Below are 19819 nucleotides of genomic sequence, written 5' to 3' on the forward strand. Positions count from 1 at the left end.
AGGTTGGAATATTGTGTCACCGCGCAGTGGAAAAAGGAAGAACAATTTGGCAACCGCTGAATAGAATCTCAAGCAAAAGCGTTAATAAACTGTCGCTAAATACTCAAATAGCAAAATATTTTTCCATCGAAGATGTACACATACTCTATAAATGTACCAGAACTGAGGCAAAGCCAACTAGCCGTGGATGTACATTCAAAATAATGGCCAATGCTTTCAAACTGAAGCAAGATATGTAAAGGTTTCATCGAATCTTGCAGGTAGGAGGAGAGTTTTCCAGCACCGTTCTCGATAACATGGCAGTACATGGACGCATAGCTCTCTGTGGCACTATTTCAACATACAACAACACGAAACCACTGATGTGTAAGTACTCCATTTTGGCTTATTCTGTATGGAGTTCTGATGAATGTTATTTGTGTTGCATTTTATAGGAAATAGCTATGGGCAAAAGACCCTGACAGATTATATGGGAAGCAGAATGTTCAAATCAAAGTCTTAGTTTGATTCTGAAATTCTGAAAGCGGTATATATCAACCCTATATCTTTCAATCTCAGTATGGATTTACATACACCCTGGGGGTTAGGGTTAAGTACGCCACCATTGCTCTGTGCACAAATCAATGTAACATTGAGGTTCCATCCCCATAGAGACAGAACAATTACATTAAATAAAGACTTTTCACAAGCTTAAGAAGTCACAATATCTTGTAAAATACAAACCGTGAAACTGGTAATTTTAAAAGCAAAGGTTCATTTTCAAGGATTGTTAAACGAACTGCAAAAGTCTCTTAAAACATTTGTACCGCCCTAGAAATTTCACACTGGCCACCGATATCGCAGTTTTTTTCTCTCCTTGGCAGTGCCATGTAAGGATTTTCATCTAATACTCAAGCAGATCAAAATACAGGGCTTCGTTGGTTACTCCCACCGTCACCGCTGGCCTGAATGGATCCAACGTAATATTCAGTGGATTCAAGAGGTACGTTTAACCTGTTACCCGTTGCGTTTGAGGTGTTCTTCACGATTACAACTTCATAGATTTTTGCTTTTTCTGATCTCAGATGGGATTTCAAGCTATTCATGGTGACAGACGACTAAGATGGAAAGCTTGCGGTATTAAAGCACCATGCAAAATCTCTTTTTGAGTCTGTATGGTTCTGATAAGAACCGGAGCCTCTCCGGTTCTTATCAGAACCATACAGACTCAAAAAGAGATATTGCAAGGTGCTTACCGCAAGCTTTCCCTCTTAGTTTTCTAATCTCCTAACTCCAGGAAGGCTTTTATTAGGAATAAATAGGATTCCCACCCCGATGTACATGCAGCCCACTACAAATATCTCTTTGAGGAAATATTTCTATTAACGCGCCCAGAGGCGCTTTGCAGCGGACGCTGGTTTGTAATAGACAGTGCCTCGCAGATAACGTCGCTGTGCATTTTCAAAAATATTGAGCTATCAGCAGCCTTACAAAGTGTCAGCGTTCAACGGGACCAAGTGGCACATGCGTATCTGTTACTTAATTGGTGACCCATGTCTTCCAAAATAGAGGAAATCGTGTCTCCTAGGTAGAAGACACGAGGCCACGGGGGTCACCAAAGTTGGTCATCCTAAATGACTAAATGACCTTGGAGGAAGGACACAGAAGCAGTTTCAACTGCCCAGGCTTTAACATATCCGGCCAATCATCGCTTTTTGGTATGCCTGATATGTGCATAGCCAGAGCGCAGCGAAGATTTGCTACGCACCACCGGTTTCACGACCATAAGCCCCCTTTGTACCCACGATCATCGCCATAATTTTGTCGCTGGTATTCTTCCTCCTCAAAACGTTGTTCACTGCAGTAAGGGAAGTTGAATATCCATGCCATCGTTGGTGCTTGGTGTGATCTGACAACAACATCAAATAATACTTGCGCAGTTGCTTTTATTGGGCTGTGCACCCGAAGTGCTTATGTGTATTTATTGCCCTTATCGAACGGTTTCTTCTGGACTTATTTTGGGAATAAATGGATAATGGAAACTGTGAATCAAAATCTTTAAAAAATTATTCACAATGGCAGAAGTAAATCTAATGTTAGATAATGTTTCTTTCCCTTTCCTAATCACACCACAGGCATTGCTAGGATATTACAAGTCCCAGTTGCCCCGCTAAGCTGCAGGCAGTAATCAGGAATTTTGGAAATGTTTATTATCGTTTTTCTGACCGGGCGGCAATATCATCGAGCACATGGTTGTGCCAGGGTTGTAACTCCTATGCCCCTCCTCCTTGCTCTGACCGTAGGTCACCCATAAGAATAGGAAAATATAATTTGTAAGGATCATAATGCCACGTTTATCCAGCCTTGAAAGCAAATGGTGTAAAACCCTGTTTTAGGAGATATGCAGAGAAGAAAGTGAGAGTAAGGATAATTCAAAATTCGTAAAATTTCATCCGCTGTCATGATAACGACACCCCAGTTTTGAATTTCAACACGTGGGTGTGTGGGTTCGTGCTGAGTTTCATCCCAGTGGGACTGACTGTTCTAGAAATAAAGGTATACAAAGATTTCAACCTAACAAGCATGCCAAGGGACTTCTGATGAAGTCATCTTGGAAACATTCTCCTGAACGAATTTTGAAAAAAACCAATTATATATTGCACAGGGATGTGTTGAAACAGTGTTAAAATACGCGCATTATTTTGGGGAACTTCCGTTCCCACTCACCCAAACCTGGATATTGCACTAGTTAATTAAATTAATGTCAAGGATGTTTTAGGGGTTGCTACAGACCAAACGCCACATGTTGTTAATATGTGCTTAATTTATAAGTGTACTGTGGCCCTTACTTGCTCCACAGGGCAAGGGAGGCATACAATGTCATGTCCGTAACTTGAGGTAACAATAAGTGATTCCTATTAAATGTTGATTTCACATATTTGCGTACGTTTCTTAAATTTAAGATCATTTAGTAGTTTAGGAATAGTATTATTCAACAAAATGATCTTAGGGACATGTCCGAGAATCCCCTTCCCTTCTTTTTTGGCAAGTATTTGAATGTGACTGCTTAAAGTTCGTATTTCTAGTCATCACTCACATCTAAAATTCAATTCATCATTTTTCTCTTTTAAGAAATAAAGGATAGAAGGAATACCCCCGTGCTGTGTAGCTTATCCAGATGGTGCTGAGTAAAAAAGCTTTCTGGAAACATCATATATGTTGCCCCATAATTAAATGCATTCTCTGCTGCACTGAAATCAAATTCTGCTGAATTGATTTCATAGCAACCAGGCTGTATCAAGTGTAAGTGAATAAAAAATCGCATATTTTGATGACACCATCATGACATCACCGCACATCTAATAGAGCTATGGATAAAGTCTTACAAAACAAATGTCACAAATAACCTTTGTACGGAAGATGCGTGCAAAAATGTTAAATAGGTGAAATGATATAAATAAAAAATAAATAAATAAATATAATCATTAAATAAAATCACTTTTAACACATACGCCTATAATACGCGATTTGTTTTATGTTTGAACCCACTTTGACCAACGGGTCTGAAATAAACTTTTAGGGTATATCACGTTACTTATGTTGACGTCATCACGTTTTCATTCTTCGGGGTTAATATTTGCGCCAAAGTTTTTGGTTTGTGTTATTAGTAGTTTGATGAAGATGTCAACTTACCAATGGAATAGGTTCTGGATGAAAGAAAAATGTGTAAAGTGATTTGTCTTTGGGGAGAAAAAAAAGTCTTGTCAAAAGAAATTACCTCCACAAAAAAATCCAATCCAATCCAATCCAGGAATGGTGAATTGATGCACGGCGAAGATACGTACAGCAATCGTTATAACTCTAATAATAAAAGTATTAAGAAATCCTTGTAGTGTTGTCAAGTATATATTTTCAAAAGTGCCGTCAAGTATTATTTCCAAAAGTGAAGTATATTTTTCAAAGTTCATTTTTTAGGAGATTTTGTTAAGTTCGTTTGCTTGATTTTTTGAAGATTGTTTTGTGAGCAATAACTCCAAACCCTACAATTTATATATCTCTAGAAAATCAACCTGGAAAAAATCTCTCGTGAAAAACAAATTTCATCCAAAATAGATCTCCTAAAAACCATTTGTTACCAACACAGAAACAGTGTTTCCAAGCATACATCTGATTAGAACAAACTGGAGAATTTATGTATCAAACAAACGGACTGTGGAAACATTATCTTGCCCAAATGAAGGGACTTCGAAAACATAAATTCAATTTTTAAAAATAAACTTGATGGCACTACAGGGCTTTCGTATATTGGAATTTTTCACCCTGTTTAATATTGTTTTTGTGTGGACATGTTTCTGGTCTTTTGTAAGGTATTAAATGTGCTTTATATTGTTATGATTTCGCCATGTCCATTGTCATGTCACATTCTCTTCTCCCCGATTCCAATTTTCTTTTTCTAACAGGGGAAACTAAAATACAGGGAGCACGTCACCAAGGGATTCGATAAGATGTTCGACGCTTTTGTGGAGCTGTTCTCTGGAGCAAACATCGGCAAAGCCGTCGTTGAGGTTTAACTTCAAAGTTTCAGTCAAAATGTCCTTAAGTGCCTTCGCCATCAAACTAAGTTCTAAGAATGACAGCTTGCGTTTGAATACCAAGTACTAACATACAAAATGGAACTCAGAAAAGCGGATATGCTAATAACTTCAAACAGATCAACTGTTATTCCTTGTGCCTTTTCTAAGAATGAGCTCAAGTTTGTTGTGTTCTCGTTTGTTTATTGCCACCGTAAGATCTCTTCTGTTGCTAAAAGCAGTGATCCCTTGTGACTTATTTAAACATAGAATCAAAGAGGAAAATGGCGATATATGTCTTGAAATTTGGAAAGTTTTGTTGAATTTTATTTAAGGTCTGTCACTTACATTGACCAAGAACACACTTTTTTACAAGTTTGTTTACCCGTAGCCGTGAAAAAAATCAGTGATTTTTCCATTCAATTCCTTGAAAAGCGAGTTTTAATATTCATGTCGTATAGAATGCGTATAAATTACAGTTGAGTGGTGAGTAAATCCGCAATCTAACAGGAATTGTCACGCTAAGATGGCTGGCAGATTATTTTAAATGGTTTCAACGCATTTCTCGTTGGGTGCGTTTTGACTAGACGTCTGTATTCATTCTTGATTAATTGGTCAACAAGAGATTCAATTGAAGAGCAGCTTAGATCAAACCGTAAACTAGTCTGCTAATGTAGTGAAAAAGTGTAGTGATAACTGTATCAATTATAAGACAGATATTACAAAAATCGAAGTAGGAGTCACTTATCCTTTAGAATAACTGGCTATGAGATCTGAAAAAAAGACATTGTGTTTGTCTAAAAACCCGTTTTTCTTCAGAAAATGTAGAACTTGAACTTGTTGGAGATGAACATTCTACTTTAATTCAATTTGTGCGTGACCAAACGAGCTGTACTATTATTTTATATTATTATTATTTTTACTGCTTAACTACTCTTTTACAGTTCAACGACCTTATTTCATATGGATGGCCCACTAAATGGACTCCACTGGTCTCCCATGGATCCAAGCAGACATACAGTCAACAATCAACATCACAGATTCACAGACACAAAAAATTTAAAAGATATCAATCACAAGAAAAGATACCCACCCAAAAGCATTGCCAGAAGCATGAATCTGCTTTTAAAAGGGCTATTTAATGTACACGTGAATGGAAAGAAAGATGAAAGTAGTAACAAATTATATCGTCAATACAATAAAGTATTCAACGGACAAGGGGTAAAGAAGCAAACAAATATAAAACATCACAAAATGTGACAACTGTAATTGAGCAATAATAAAAAATTGAGACTTAAAAAAACTTATAAAAAAGGATAAACCAAAAATGAAACAAATAACGACGGTATTGAGTGGAGATAAAAAATAACGAAGGTAGGCCTGCTATTCACTTGAAACATACGTACACAATTATATCATACCAACCCCCCCCAAAAAAATAAACCTCTTAGACTATAGAAATTTCCTTTAGGTAGTTTGGAAATAGTTTTTTTGTCAAGACGATTAAGGTAGGTTTTAGTTGCAGATCATATTATAACAGCCAACATTTGGATTCAATTATGACAATTAAGAGACTTTGTCTATGGGAAGCATTTTTTATTCTCTCGGCAACTGACACGTTTGTTAATGGAAGAAAAAATGATTCTTTGGTAATCTGACCATCTTAGCTGCCAATTGGTTAAAATAAAACGTATTCGATGAGTGCGCTGTTTTGAGAGATGTTGATTTCTTAAGGCGTTTGCTTAACGAGTGGCATACATTTATTCCAGAAATCGGGGGGGGGGGTGACTTTGCCTGCCATGGAATTTCTAAACATCCTATGGCACTATAAAGAGGCGACATAAAATGTTCATCTGCATTTATGTATTACATTCCTGCAGAAGCTTACATCAGAACGGCATCTTTGTGGCTTTTTGGTAACTGTTACCTTGTTTTCAGTGGTATGAATGTATTTTGGTCGCTGCAAAGTCTAAAAATTCCTCACAATCCGTCTCAGTTTTCCTCACGAAGAAAAAAGGGGGATTAAGTAGCCCAAACCCCTAAATGTGGGGCTGATACATATATCCATCCCCTGCAACGTGCTGAACATTTTAGGAGTTCTGTAATTATCCTAATTTTCTCTTTGTTTGGCGGTATTGGGAGCAAGTCTGTTTGATTTAAGCCAGTTGGTTGAGCCTTACACGTCTGAGTGGAGGATTTTATTTATTTGATTTAAATTAAAACGGACATAAGCGGACGTCTTTCCCGCGGCATAACGTATTTTTACCATATTTGGTAAGGGGGACTGCTGAGACCGCCACACCGGTACTCTGCGTCAAATGCGCATACTTGCGCGCCTCATGGCGCGCCTCTGTGGTGAGTACCAAAAAAACTACGCCCTCTTTTGTTCCGCTCGGAGCGGATTGTAGGAGATGTTCTCAATTTGGGGGACATTGAAACACTATATCTGTTGGCATGTGCTACTCTCTTCACTCTGACCATGACGGAGACCTGCGAGTTACTGAACTTCTGTTCCTGCACCCAGCTACGCTCGTGGAACACGAGTCTGCTCTTATCACTGTTTCTGCTGTGATCGTCACTGCTGTTTGTATAAAACGAGTGCCACTTGCCCCCTCGGGTGTACAAACACCATGAACCCCTACACCGCAGGCAACAATTGTTAACTGCTATACACAGTTTGTTAAATCTCATGCATTTGAAGTTGTAGAATCTAGAGAAAAACTGAGTGAAGATGCCACGTGCAAACAGAGCAAAGAAAGCTCTTGGAATTCCAGTGGTCATTGGAATTGAAAAGAAAAGTTGTTTTCTCATCAATTACTCCAAGCGTTAGTTATATACTTGCCAGTGTTGTAGTCGAGGCCATCGCAAGACCGGATACAAGACCACACACAAGGCTATGGACAAGACTATGTGCAAGCCCCGTCACTGGTAACAGTGAGAACAATGACAAGGAATGCTTTTGTTTCAGTTCAGTGGAATAGCTTGTGACTTGTATTCAGACTAGAGGTCTTGTGTTGGTCTTGTGCTGGTCATTTTTGGTCTTGTGAAGGTCTTATTTGGCCTTGACTACAACACTGATACTTGCACATGCGATCCTCACACGGTCGGTGAGTGCCTATGCCATAGGGTTCGGAGTTAAACCTTCCTAAGAATGCATGGAAACTGTTCAGACAGAAAAAAAGTACCAAAATGAAACGATACAAACGTCAACCCGCAGAATTAATACAAAAAACATGTCAGCCGTGACGAAAAGCACCACTTACACGGGGCTATAAAATATGTGGAAGGGACAAAGGACACGACGGGCCAACTCTAAGTAAGAAAGGTGGTATGCAGGCATTTCTCAAGTAACTGAAATCGTCATACTTTGTCATATGGAGCAATGAAATCTGGGGCAAATTTTAATTCTTGCTACGGTTAAATACTAAAATGAAGGACATGACAGTTTAGATTCCAATGCACACTAAATGACGTGATGTTTGATGTCAAAAAAGAAAAAAGCAGCATTATAATGGCCTTAAGACTAAAATGTTCTTTCGCTCACGTCCTTATTTTTTTTGGTTTGTTTTTTTTTTGTTTTTTCTTGGGGTGTTTTTTTGGTTTCTTTTTTGTTTCTATTTTTGTTTTTGTTTTGTTTTTTTGCTTCTGCGAGACAAACGTGGTCACAAAATTACGGTGTATTTTCTTTGCTAATATTCTCACTAAACACACCGGTGAATGAACGTGTTTCTATTTGAAGTATCTTATTTGCAGTATCTTGAGAAAGGTACTAAGATTTGTATCTAGTCTTTATCTATAGGCAGTTTATTTCGTCTTTTTGGGTAAGTTGGAGAGAGGCTGTTAAAATTTGATTAAATATGGTCTTATCTTCACAAAAGTTATCTTTGATTCTTGGATTTAAAGGTCGCAAAAAACACGACTGGGTTGGGATCAATGGTGTGTGATCGTCTCTTGAGAACCATTCGTACGTACACTTCAACGTGCTTTTGCAAGACCCATCACCTCTTTTTCGATAAAGAACTACAATTGTGCCCGATATTTGTCCAGTTTCTTTGAGAAGTTATTGACTAGTCACTCGATGCCTGATCCATCACCTGGCAGCAAAACTGCCTTGATACCGACATCACTGGCATTAATTTCGTCGAGTTGTCAGAGGATCACGACTCCTGATGTACATTTTAAGCGCAAATAGAGTCCCTGCACTGGTCCAATCCAGCCATATTTCCCACAGTCCTGCCTATTGAAGTTTTGAATATCTTCCACAAATTACCGTATAAAATTCTTATGATTACGACAGTTTCCCCCAAACAGTCAACTAATAGAACATCATCCCCCACGACAGAGGATATTTTGTCGTTGCCGGCAAATTTAGCTAAATATAGATTGTAAGCTAAGAACGTACCACTTGATCTATTAGGGTCTGTGGTGTAGTGGATAGGGAGGTCACTTTATACGCTCGCTGCTGGGGTCGATTCCCAGCTATTGTCCATTTCTGTACCCCCCCCCGAAATAAGAATTTTCTTCTGTTGTATTTTTTAATTGACTGCAACTTTTAATTTCAGAATTTACTTTTCCTTCTTCAAAGTACTGGCTCTGTATGGTTTTCAGGAAAAAGTCCGAAATTGTTAAACGGTCAGATACCCACTTTGTGGATGGGAAGTCACAAAGACTATGTTGGCGCAGAACCAGACTATGATATGTCACGGTACGAGATTTTTTTAAATTAAAAATGTGTAATAATAGGTTCCTTTACATGTGCATGGCATATTGTTTACATAAATTTGTCGTCTACGGTTAAATATAAACTGCGCCTACAAAATTCTGTAGCAAACAGGAAAGTACCAGGCATTCTCGACGCTCGAGTTTTTAGCTGAAATGCTGGTCAGGTACAGATTTATGATACCAGTACATTTTACAATACCATATCCGCTGTGTGTGTTGGCTTGTGTAAAGTTAACGATGAGATAAATGTCAAATAATGTAAAAGTACCGTATTTAGAGTTCATTCTGAGTGTTTTGTCTAGTCCAGAGCACCGGAATATGGTTACACAGTATATACTACATACCGGTAGATTTGTCTGGAAAATTTGGTTCCGAACAAAGGCCACGATGTATCAACAGTTGTGCGCATGCTCTGACATTCCTAACGATTCGGGGCCATTTTTTTTTTTTTTTGTTCCACACGAGTCTGGATCTTGATCAGTGATCCTATCGCCGGTTCGCTCTATCCATTAGGTCGGTTTTGGTGACAGTGAACCAACAACGGATCACTGATCGTGACCCAGATCCGGGAGAAGCAAACTGGCCCTAGATTCCTTTTACCGTCAACGTAGCCCTATTCTACTGACAACACAAAAAAGACCAGTCCGAGTGCTGAGCACCTTCCCTATCTCGCGGAGAAGACTTACTTTCTCTCCCAATTTGGTCGAGCAGTTAATTTCATGCGTAATGTAATTACATCATCCGGATATTGGCCAATATAAAAAGTAATTCTACTCCCATCTATCTTAACTATGTGAATTCCCACGCATGCGAGAAGAAGGCGCAAGGGAAAGCTGATGTGTCTTTCACCTTTCGTTAGATCATTGTACAGAATAGACTGATTGTGCCCGCTGAGTCACGTGACCCATAATGGGTATCAAATATCACCAAACATAGCGTCCTCCCATAGCACAGAATGTCACTTGTGCCATATACCAAAAATAAAGCAGACGGTCGTTATGGTGCTCATACTTCAGATGTCCTGAGGACTTATTTTTGTAAGCAACACTTACGACACACTTTGGAAGGATGCCATGTCTACTGATGTATGATACCCACTTTAGGTCACGTGACTTAGCTAGTACAATCAGTCTGTTGGGTGAACACTTCCACAAGCTGACAGATGAATGTTGGCAAACCATCATGGGACAGTTATGCGTGCAAGTGTTGGGCTCTGAAATAAATGACGCGAAGAGGCGGGATTTGAGGTTTTCGTAAACGCCCAACATGATGCGTAGCCTGTCACTTGAATGAATAAATGTTGATTAGTGCCCCGAGACAGAAAGGCACTCGCGGCCCTGCCCTCGCATTGGTCTTTGTTGTGTTGAATGTAAGCATCCGGAGTGCCGCCCGTGCCATTACTGAAGGCAACCGTCGACGAAGTGAGCTGCTGCCTTGTTTCTTTGAGCAGGTCGCGTTCTTTAAATCATCCAGCAAGATGACAAAAGGCAAGAAGTGGGTTCTGGAGAAGCATTTCGAGGGTTTGCCGAAGAGGACTGACGTAAAGATCGTCAATTTCGAATTACCATCGATCAAAAATGGCTGTAAGTTTGTGTTCTTAAATATTTGCACTCTGTACTCTGTCCATGTTAACATGCATGCATGTTACCTGTCACGTTACTCAGGTGAAAATCTGGATTTTCGCACGACTGTAGCCCATAGAACAGTCACGTCTCTCCCACATCAAATGATCAAATCTTGCAGAATTCATGCCATGTAAACACTGAACACTGCTAACACTTAGTATATTGACCAAATGGAAAAGGAAAATATGTAGCACCGGTATGAAGAAGCCTCGAAAAAGCTCTATCTCTTATTTCTTTTGCCAACAGCGGTTCTGTTGGAAGCGGTGTATCTCAGTGTGGATCCGTACATGAGGTGAGTCAGAAAGCATTGTGCCTTACAGATGGATTCGGTCAATTAAGGTATTCCTTGACAGTTTCAATCAGTGAAATGGTGTATTCAATGGTGTATCGAATCGTGTCACCACGCACCTTAAGGAGCTGATCGAACCATTCAACATGATTTTGGGTGAGAAAAACATTAAAAACCTTTCTCACATTCCCATCATCCTTGATTTTATTTCATGGTTTTGTTTTCCTAGGGTTTTGGTGCTAACATTTGATATACCGATTACTTTCTTACCTACTCACCTATGAAGAACTCTTTGTTAAAAAAAACCTAAATCACCTAAATCCGTTGGCAGGGGGGGGGTTCCCCCTCCTGGGCCCATCGCCAAGGGAGAGGGCTGGCCCCCACCAGTAAAAGTATAAGCATTAAAATGTATTTTGCTCTGGTACATGTAATATGACTCCCCTAGCTGATACTATGGCCCGCTTTAATGCCTGAAGCTGGCGACGGGGCTGCCCCCCCCCCTTCGCTGGATACGCCAGCGTCTGTCATTGAAATAACGGACCTTTCCCATGAAATATGCAAATGATACAGGCGCATGAGCACTACTACCACTGGTTGGCAAGCGCAGCCGTCAATGCTGTCGACAGTGTGGTAAAACTGCTGTGACGACAACCTGGCGCGATGAAGCTCAATCTAAACTTTGTTACAGCCCTCGCCTGATACTTCAGCAAGTGAAGCTTTCAGTGTCCTGAGGTTGGAAAGTAGCAATTCCTTGTCTTTAAGTTTGGCACTCGTGTCAAACTATAAGAGTATAGAAACGATGTGTATAGGCGCATAGTTGCGCGCGTATGGGGATTTGTATTGTTACGTCAGAGATTAATTAAGTTTTATTAATTATTAACTTTGCCAACTATAGAAAGAAATGCGCATGCGCCTACCTAATTGCACATTTCATACAGAGGTCCATTGTGTATGGGCCAACCCATGTAAAAGTTTGAACTGTAAAGAGGTAGACAGACAAAACCTTTGTGTGGCTGATTTGAAGTAAACGTTCCAATCGCTTCATGAGGCATTGTGATATGACTGTTCACTAGATTCTAAACAACCCTTATATAAAGCACTAATGTCAACAGGTGAATTGCGTTATCTTCCCGCTAGGCCGTATGCAGCTTTACTGCATGAAGGGGGCACCATGATGGGTGAGCAAATAGCCAGGTATGTTTACGATAAGAGAACCGTTTGTTCCATGACATGGACTATACATGACTGCGACCTCACATGACAGGTGCTCGTGAATGAACTGCTAAGACAGTTGAACAATAATTTATTTGGGAATTAACAGTTCTTGGCTCGTCACATCGTTTGAAACCAGAAATCAGTCATCCCGATGGAGCTGTTTTTGAGGGGTGAAAACCGTCGATTTAGCATTTAGCATTTTACATTGTAGTATTTCATTTGTTGTTGTTTTATGTAGAGTCATCGAAAGTAAGAATGCCGATTTCCCTGTTGGCACCAACGTGCTTGTCAATGCTGGCTGGGTAACCCACTGTGTTTCCGACGGGAAGGACCTGACAAAGATCTCACCATACCCAGAGGGGATTCCGCTCTCTCTGGCCTTAGGAACCCTGGGTATGCCAGGGTAGGTACATCAAGCAGGTTTGCCGTTGAGTTAGAGTATGAAACCGTCATATATCATAATTATTTTTCCCGAGGAATTACAAACAAAGCACTGTGTAATTTGCAGCAATGAGCGAAGACTCAACTTTTTGCCTATATAAGTTCCACCGAGGAATCCATTATAGAAATTGGATGAGGTATAAAAAAGACTTCTTGAAAGTACGATCGGCTTGACATACAAGATTAAAACATAGATATCAATATTTACCAAAGCAACCTCATCTGAAAGAACCCTGAAACTACTCTGAAAGTTCCACATCCTTCAATGTTCTTCAGTGTTGGGAAAGGAAAACGTGCAGTATTTCGAAGTATGCCAACTCCTTATGGCACATGTTGAACAATATTTGTGTCGCTGGTTGCTCCAAGAGATTGAAAAATGCCTGTGTGGATGTGATATATCACTGCGTTTCGTTTTGGCGAACTAGCATGACAGCCAACTGCGGCTTGGTGGACATCTGCGAAGCTAAAGCTGGCGAGGTAGTGGTAGTCAGCGGTGCAGCTGGGGCAGTCGGTAACGTGGTGGGGCAAATTGGCAAGATCAAGGTTAGTGGTGTTTAATAAAAGATGACGCTCTTTCGGAGCGCATAGGATAGTATCCTATAGCATAGGACATATGAAGATACATTACAAAAATTAGAGGCAACTGAGCAATTATGAGGGAAAACGTTACATTTGAACTAAAAGTGGTGGAAACAATTAATTTTAGTTTCTGAAGGTCTGGATCACTACTGCAGTTCCATTACATTGGTAAACAGAAAAGGTGAAACTCCAACAGTATGGAGAACGCAGCAAGTATCACCCATTTCTTCGAATAAATGTGCTTTGTGCTTTCTGCAGGAAGATCGTGCCGTTCAGTTTTTATTCCTTTTTGAAAACTGCAGGGCTGTAAAGTCATAGGATTCGCGGGCTCTGACGCCAAAGTGACCTGGCTGAAGGAACTGGGTTTCGATGAAGCCTTCAACTACAAGACGGTGAAGGACCTGGACGCGACTCTGAAGTCTGTCGCACCCAATGGCATTAACTGCTTCTTTGACAATGTAAGTTGGCAGCAGTATTCATTGTAGTTCGGTGAGATCCTTAGCCTGGACTCAGCCCCTTCGAATTCAAAAGTGGAACTGACAAAAATTAATGGGCTTCTGCATAAACATATTCCAGCCACATTATGTAATTTGTTGATTACACTTGGACCTCTCTGCACAAGTATTAAGCCCACCATGATTAACATTTACCATTTTTAACGTTTACTATATCACAACCTGCCCTCGAAATATACTTTCATTTGAGCGTATTGCTCACTGATTGTCGCTTTCAATGCACATGATAGGTCGGTGGTGAGTTTTCCAGCATCGTCCTCAATAACATGGCACGATATGGACGCATAGCATGCTGTGGGGCTATATCAACATACAATAACACCAAGCCACCAATGTGTAAGTTTTCCTTTTCCCGCGACACGCTCCTTTCTAGCTAACACTCTGTTGCAAATCAAACAAAGAGACAGACAAAGATCAGATGAGTAGGCTCAATTCACTTTCCATGTAGACAACCGCAGTAAAAGTAGTCTGTTTCTAGTAAGTAAAGGCCTATCATGCCTACATAGACTATACGCCGAACTGCTTGCTGCCTTGCTGAACAAAAGGTACATTAAAAAAAAAACCGGTCGGCACGGCGTTTAGCGCCAATTCATCTCTGCAAATTGCATTTGGCACTTCAGCCTCTTTAGTTCTACAGGGTATTCCTCACTATTGTTATTCAAAATGGCAGTGGCCACTTCTCTGTTAAGAGCGATGTTTAGCGCAACTGCTGCGCCATTGCCTTACTTTAGCAACACTCTTTTAAATCAAAGAGTAGCTGCCATCAATTTGTTTCAATACAAACCAGCCAAATGCACCCTACATCTCAGTTAGCCTTGTTTTCAACGTTTGCGTCACTATTCCAAAGGGAATGTTACTACCTGTTTGGATTTTATGCTCATGAGATTTCCATATTTACCAGCAAAACTGCGTGTCATCCCAGTAAGAAAGCCAAAATATCAGTACACAAAAAGTCCTGTATGATTTTGGTGGGCTCTTCTGCGCTGATTCATTGTTCATGTGCATAGCAATAAGCAGGCATCAATCCCTTTCTCAGAATTTTCATTAATAATCCTAAGCGTGACGTTCAAACTTCACAGTTTTTATACGTTGAAGAAGAGTACAAAGTTGCAGAAAAATGATTTTGGCTAAACGTTACGTTTGGCTTGACAGTAGGCCGACATGCACCCTGGGGCTAAGGTCCTCCCTAAGTGATGATTATGATAGTGAGAAGAAATCCATTTATTTTACCTCTTACGACTATAAGTAGGGAAGCACTCTTTAAGTAAGCGAACTTTCAAGTTGGCGTTATTTTTGTATCTTTGGAAGGCATTATTGTTTCCTTCAACCTATCAGACCAGGGCCATCCTAACCCCCAGCCAGGGGAAGTTGGGCATAAGTGCATATACTGTCAAAATTAACCTGTAAAATATCCAAGTATTGTTTCATGGCGGTTTCCTTTCACGTCTTTTGACACCAAATTTGTGAAAATTAGACAAAGTGTTTCAAGTTACATAGAAATTAAGAATCAATATAGTCATCCAGAAACTAGATTTTCCACCATGTGTATATATATTATCATGTGTCCTTGTTATGCATACTATTCCTCTTGTCTTTGTCAAGACGTACAATTTTTTTCTCACTATGAAATATGAATTTCATATCCAGAACTGGTGTCACACTTACACTTGCCTTTAAATATTTCATCAAAATAAAAATGCATATCTGCATAATTAATTATCCGGTTGTACTTAGTATTTCTTCACACCATTTGACTTTTCGGGGAGGGAAAGTCTTCTCTAGCAAACATTTATGCGAGGATATGTACTGAATTTTGTCTCTTGTACATAATTATGTCACAGCTGTTCCAAGTCTAATACAAGTCTCTTTCATACTTAAAAATTTCATCTTCTTTCTTTGTTCAGTAATCTTTTGTTAGGCTGTTCTTTAGGCCATGATTCGTCAAAAGTCACACAAAAGCACTCTCCACCTAGCAAAAATGACCAATGAATGGACAACATTTTAAACAACCAATGACAAAGTGAACACCTGTTTTGTCGAAATCATGTGCATGAGTGGTTTTGATTCAGTAACCAAGTTGCTGTACATGTCAATTTCTTCTTTGTTATAAAGATAATCACCTGTTTTGGTATTGCAGCATACCTATGTACAAAAATTGTTTCTATGGAGTGAATTTTTATGTGTGGCCTTCGACAGAAGTGGCAAGTTTCTTTTGCTTTCCAGTGTATTATTGACGCTAGTCAGAACAGTGTATTGGATTGATATTGAAAGATTACGCAAACGGTTGCATCAAAAGTATACTCCTAAATGATTGAAGAAAATTGTCTTGAGAAATTCACTGAGCTGTTTCGATTCTTTGAGAAAGGAAACTTGGTTATTTTTCCTGTGAGAATTATTGACATTTCGGAACCATTTTTCCGCAGATTATTATTTAAAACATACAGTAAATACAATTCTGCAAACAGTTCACATCAGAGAGTGAAACCCGGATTTAATTCTTGTGTTTTGTACACCACAGTTAGGCGACTGTGACAATATACAATGTATAACTATAGAATAAATGCAAATTTCTTGCCAAAATATAAAAATGTGATCCAAAATATTAAAATTAACTAAGCAAATATTCCCTTCGGATGATAATTCATATCTGTATTTCATTTTGTGTCGATAGATTACTTTTTTGAGATTCTTGCGAAAATTGAAAATGTTTTGGAAACGTGTGAACTTATCGCTTAAATATCCATATACAAATAATGGTAGAAATAGGTAAAAGTCTTCGTACAAATTTTTGTGCCGGTTGGGCGTTCCCTCTCTAAGTTCAGGAACGGGGGAAGGTCAGATTGACCCACTTCAAAAAGTTTCTCCTAAAAACCCTGCCTTAATTGGTCTAAAGGCTCAGTAACCTAATGAAGTAGTTTCAGATTTGTGGGTCATCACCCGTAATGCTCTCCCGCTGGATACTCTATGTTGTGGCTTAACTAAATGAGTCGCTTGACCAATGTGCTTTTGTGCCACACGAAATCAGACAGTTCTTGTATGTTGTTCTTTCCTCCTGACAGTGCGTGCTTTTCACGGCGCTGTGATCAGAAACGAGATCAAAGTTCAAGGATTCGTCATATATTCCCACCGCCACCGCTTCCCTGATTGGGCGCAACAACATATACAGTGGATTCTACAGGTCAGCTTAACACGAGGTCACCCTGTTCTGCATATATATGCTAAACCGATATTCCAATTATTACTGGGCTTGTGTTTTGCTTTTCACACACAAAAGCTAATTCTTATTAAAGACACCATGAAAAGGGGTCGACTTTTAATCTTTCACGAGGAAAATTATTAAGATGCAAGTCTGAAATAATCACATTCATGAAAAACGGTAGTGCATTTAGAGGGGTATGTGCCAAAATGTATTGAGAAATATAAGCTAGCATAACCCTAGCTGAAGTCCAAAGAACCTTGCAACAAGTTTCCTTTAGGTCTTATGTAGCAAACAGTGACAAATATGCTGATTGATGCATGCTTTACCCTGTTTATTTAAAGTGGGACTGCTGAGGGAGTTTGTTTGGTGATGAGCTCAGACACTGTATGATCTGCTAATGATGTGATACTCGAACATAGATACGAAACATTGAGATTCAATTTCATTTCAAAAGTGAGCATGTAAAAGTGTGTTGCATTACATAAATAGAGCGAAAAGCGAATAAAACACATTTTCCGGCTCAGAAGATGACACGTTAGGACGGACTTTACGAAAAAGATCGGACCCCAAAACACGTAATCAGCCTGCAGAGGCCATTGAAGCCACAGAACGGCCGTCGTAGCGTGCCGAATACAAAGGTAATGCAGAGCTTGCTCGTCACTGTTAATCAAATTTGTTCATGATATCAATATTTACAATGGCCATCAAACCACCATGGCCTTTGAATTCGGCACTGTAAAGTGGCCGCCTGTGGCCTCAATGTTAACAAAGGCATTGTGAGTCCTGATTTTTTTACATGACGCCCGTGTTCCTATACTGGGACGGGATCACGTGATAGGTGTGCCCTCAACCACAACCTAAGTGTACCCCTCAAAGTTCCATAGCAAATTATGTTCAAATTTGATGTTTGTTTACAAATCTGCTTTACTTTAATTCCTATTCCATTTCATTACAGGGAAAACTGAGGTACAAGGAGCATGTCACCAATGGATTCGACAACATGTTTGATGCTTTTGTGGGATTATTCTCTGGAGCAAACACCGGCAAAGCTGTCGTTCAAGTTTAATTTTTTGTCGTTCAAGTTCGTGGCTCGACTATAAAACATATGTAGGCCCTACTAGTCTACAGATTTTCACTTAAAACTTGAAATGATTTAGTTTTGCTCAAGGTGTCCGTGACTGCAATATGTAATATTCTCTTAGATTAGTTTCTGCATCTAACGCACATTTAAAAAAATCTCTTGAACATGCAGCAGCCCTGGTGGTGTATTTAGTACCATTGAACTGTATAACAGCAGAAGTGTTGTAACCAATTATCGAAAAACCGGGGTCACATTGTTCCCAGAAATAAAGCCAAGAATGTTCGTTTTCTGAAACCAAGAGGATTAAGTTATAGGCCTACGGGTTATCTATCCTATCGCGTCATTTGTCCAGCCAAAACTCAACTTACAAATGGGTCAGTATCAGAGACACGTTCATTGGAGACAAATACTCTGATCCCCATTAGGAATATTAATCCCTTTCAAAAGAGCATTGGTTCAAATTATGGACGCTCAACCTTCCCCTCATAAAGTTTTGGAGACAAGGGATGCCTTTTTCTAATGCCGCACGTGACCTGAATTGGCGTCCAAATAAAGTCCATTACTATACTACAGTAGGGTTTGCTTCATAAAAACATTAAGGAGCGAAAACATGTAAATCGAATAAAGCGATCGAAGGCTTTTTCTTGATCCAAACTAATCATTCCCTCCTCAAATAATTCCAATTGCCATAATCAATAATGCCCCTAAGAATCATAAGGTTGGTTTGAATATTCCCAGAAGGGGCCCCACAATATTGCTCTTCTCTAGTAAGATTATGCATAAGCTTAAGTTTATAAGTAATAACATTGAATAACATTTTATAATCCACATTCATAAAGCTGAACGGCGCCAATTTTTTGAAGATGATACTTTTTGCCGGATTTCTTATAAAAAATATTAAAGCCACATTCATGGATGCTCAGAAATGACTTATTCCAGGAGAATGTCCTCTGCTTATCTTTTAGGGCAGTCTCTCTCTGGCAAGTCTCACGTACAAGCAAAGCCCTAAATTTTATGTGATTTTATGTGAAAAATTGCTATAATTCTCACAATCTGCCTGTTGCCACTACGTTAGACTGCATGCTCCCAAGGTGACAACAAGAAGGTGCTAATTCCATTTTTGCTTAGTTTGGTCAAAAACAGTATTTTGGGCACAGTTCTCACGTTTTTTCATTCAAATTTTCGCTGATATGCTACCCCACACCTGTTATGGCCAAACAAACAAAGGGCAAAAACAAAACTTGGTATTAGAAGTTCCAACTTACGTTCTATAATTGTTTTGTAATTTTTGTTTTAACACTCATCATGCTAGTAGTTTCAAACATATGAATATAAGTTTGTGAGTACGAAAGGAGAGCGTTTAAAAATTCAATGCTTAGGAATTAGGCACGTAAGGCTGAGGTCTCTGTAAGTTTACAAAGTGACATTATGGTCCTGTTTCGGTGCTAAAAATAAAGTGCCAAAGTTTAAACAGATGGTAAAATGCATGAAAAATTATCACATTTTTACTTTGCCTTATACCGATCCTCTTCCACCCTCCGCTGCGATTGACCTACTTTTTAGGGTTAATGCTCGGGCATGATACAATTGTGATCCCGTCGTT

The 19819-nt window shown here is 39.4% G+C and overlaps 2 protein-coding genes across 3 annotated transcripts in view; both read left to right on the top strand.

Moving 5' to 3' along the window:
• The window catches only part of LOC110975517 (prostaglandin reductase 1-like), an 18510-nt gene extending 12243 nt beyond the window's left edge, over positions 1-6267 (top strand). Inside the window, exons 7-9 of the mRNA XM_022228065.2 lie at positions 261-366; positions 864-982; positions 4440-6267. Of these exons, the coding sequence (XP_022083757.2) occupies positions 261-366; positions 864-982; positions 4440-4550 (336 nt within the window). The 3' untranslated portion in view covers positions 4551-6267. The remainder of the gene's footprint in view (positions 1-260; positions 367-863; positions 983-4439) is intronic.
• A 4149-nt stretch (positions 6268-10416) lies between these two features.
• LOC110975536 (prostaglandin reductase 1-like) lies at positions 10417-19699 on the top strand. Of its 2 annotated transcripts, XM_022228100.2 has the most exons (9): positions 10420-10855; positions 11144-11189; positions 12324-12380; positions 12640-12804; positions 13268-13385; positions 13724-13879; positions 14167-14272; positions 16996-17114; positions 18091-19699. In XM_022228100.2, exons 1-9 carry the CDS (start codon positions 10570-10572, stop codon positions 18199-18201), a joined length of 1164 nt encoding a protein of 387 aa, XP_022083792.2. In that variant the 5' UTR covers positions 10420-10569; the 3' UTR covers positions 18202-19699. The 2 variants fall into 2 exon arrangements, with proteins under 2 accessions (XP_086986835.1, XP_022083792.2); XM_087130709.1 differs by lacking the exon at positions 12324-12380 and having other exon boundaries at positions 10417-10855.
• The last annotated feature ends 120 nt before the right edge of the window (positions 19700-19819 follow it).

The sequence above is a fragment of the Acanthaster planci genome, linkage group LG20 (genome assembly GCF_054643075.1).
Source record: "Acanthaster planci isolate LZ-2023a linkage group LG20, COTS_SCS, whole genome shotgun sequence".
NCBI lineage: Eukaryota > Metazoa > Echinodermata > Asteroidea > Valvatida > Acanthasteridae > Acanthaster > Acanthaster planci.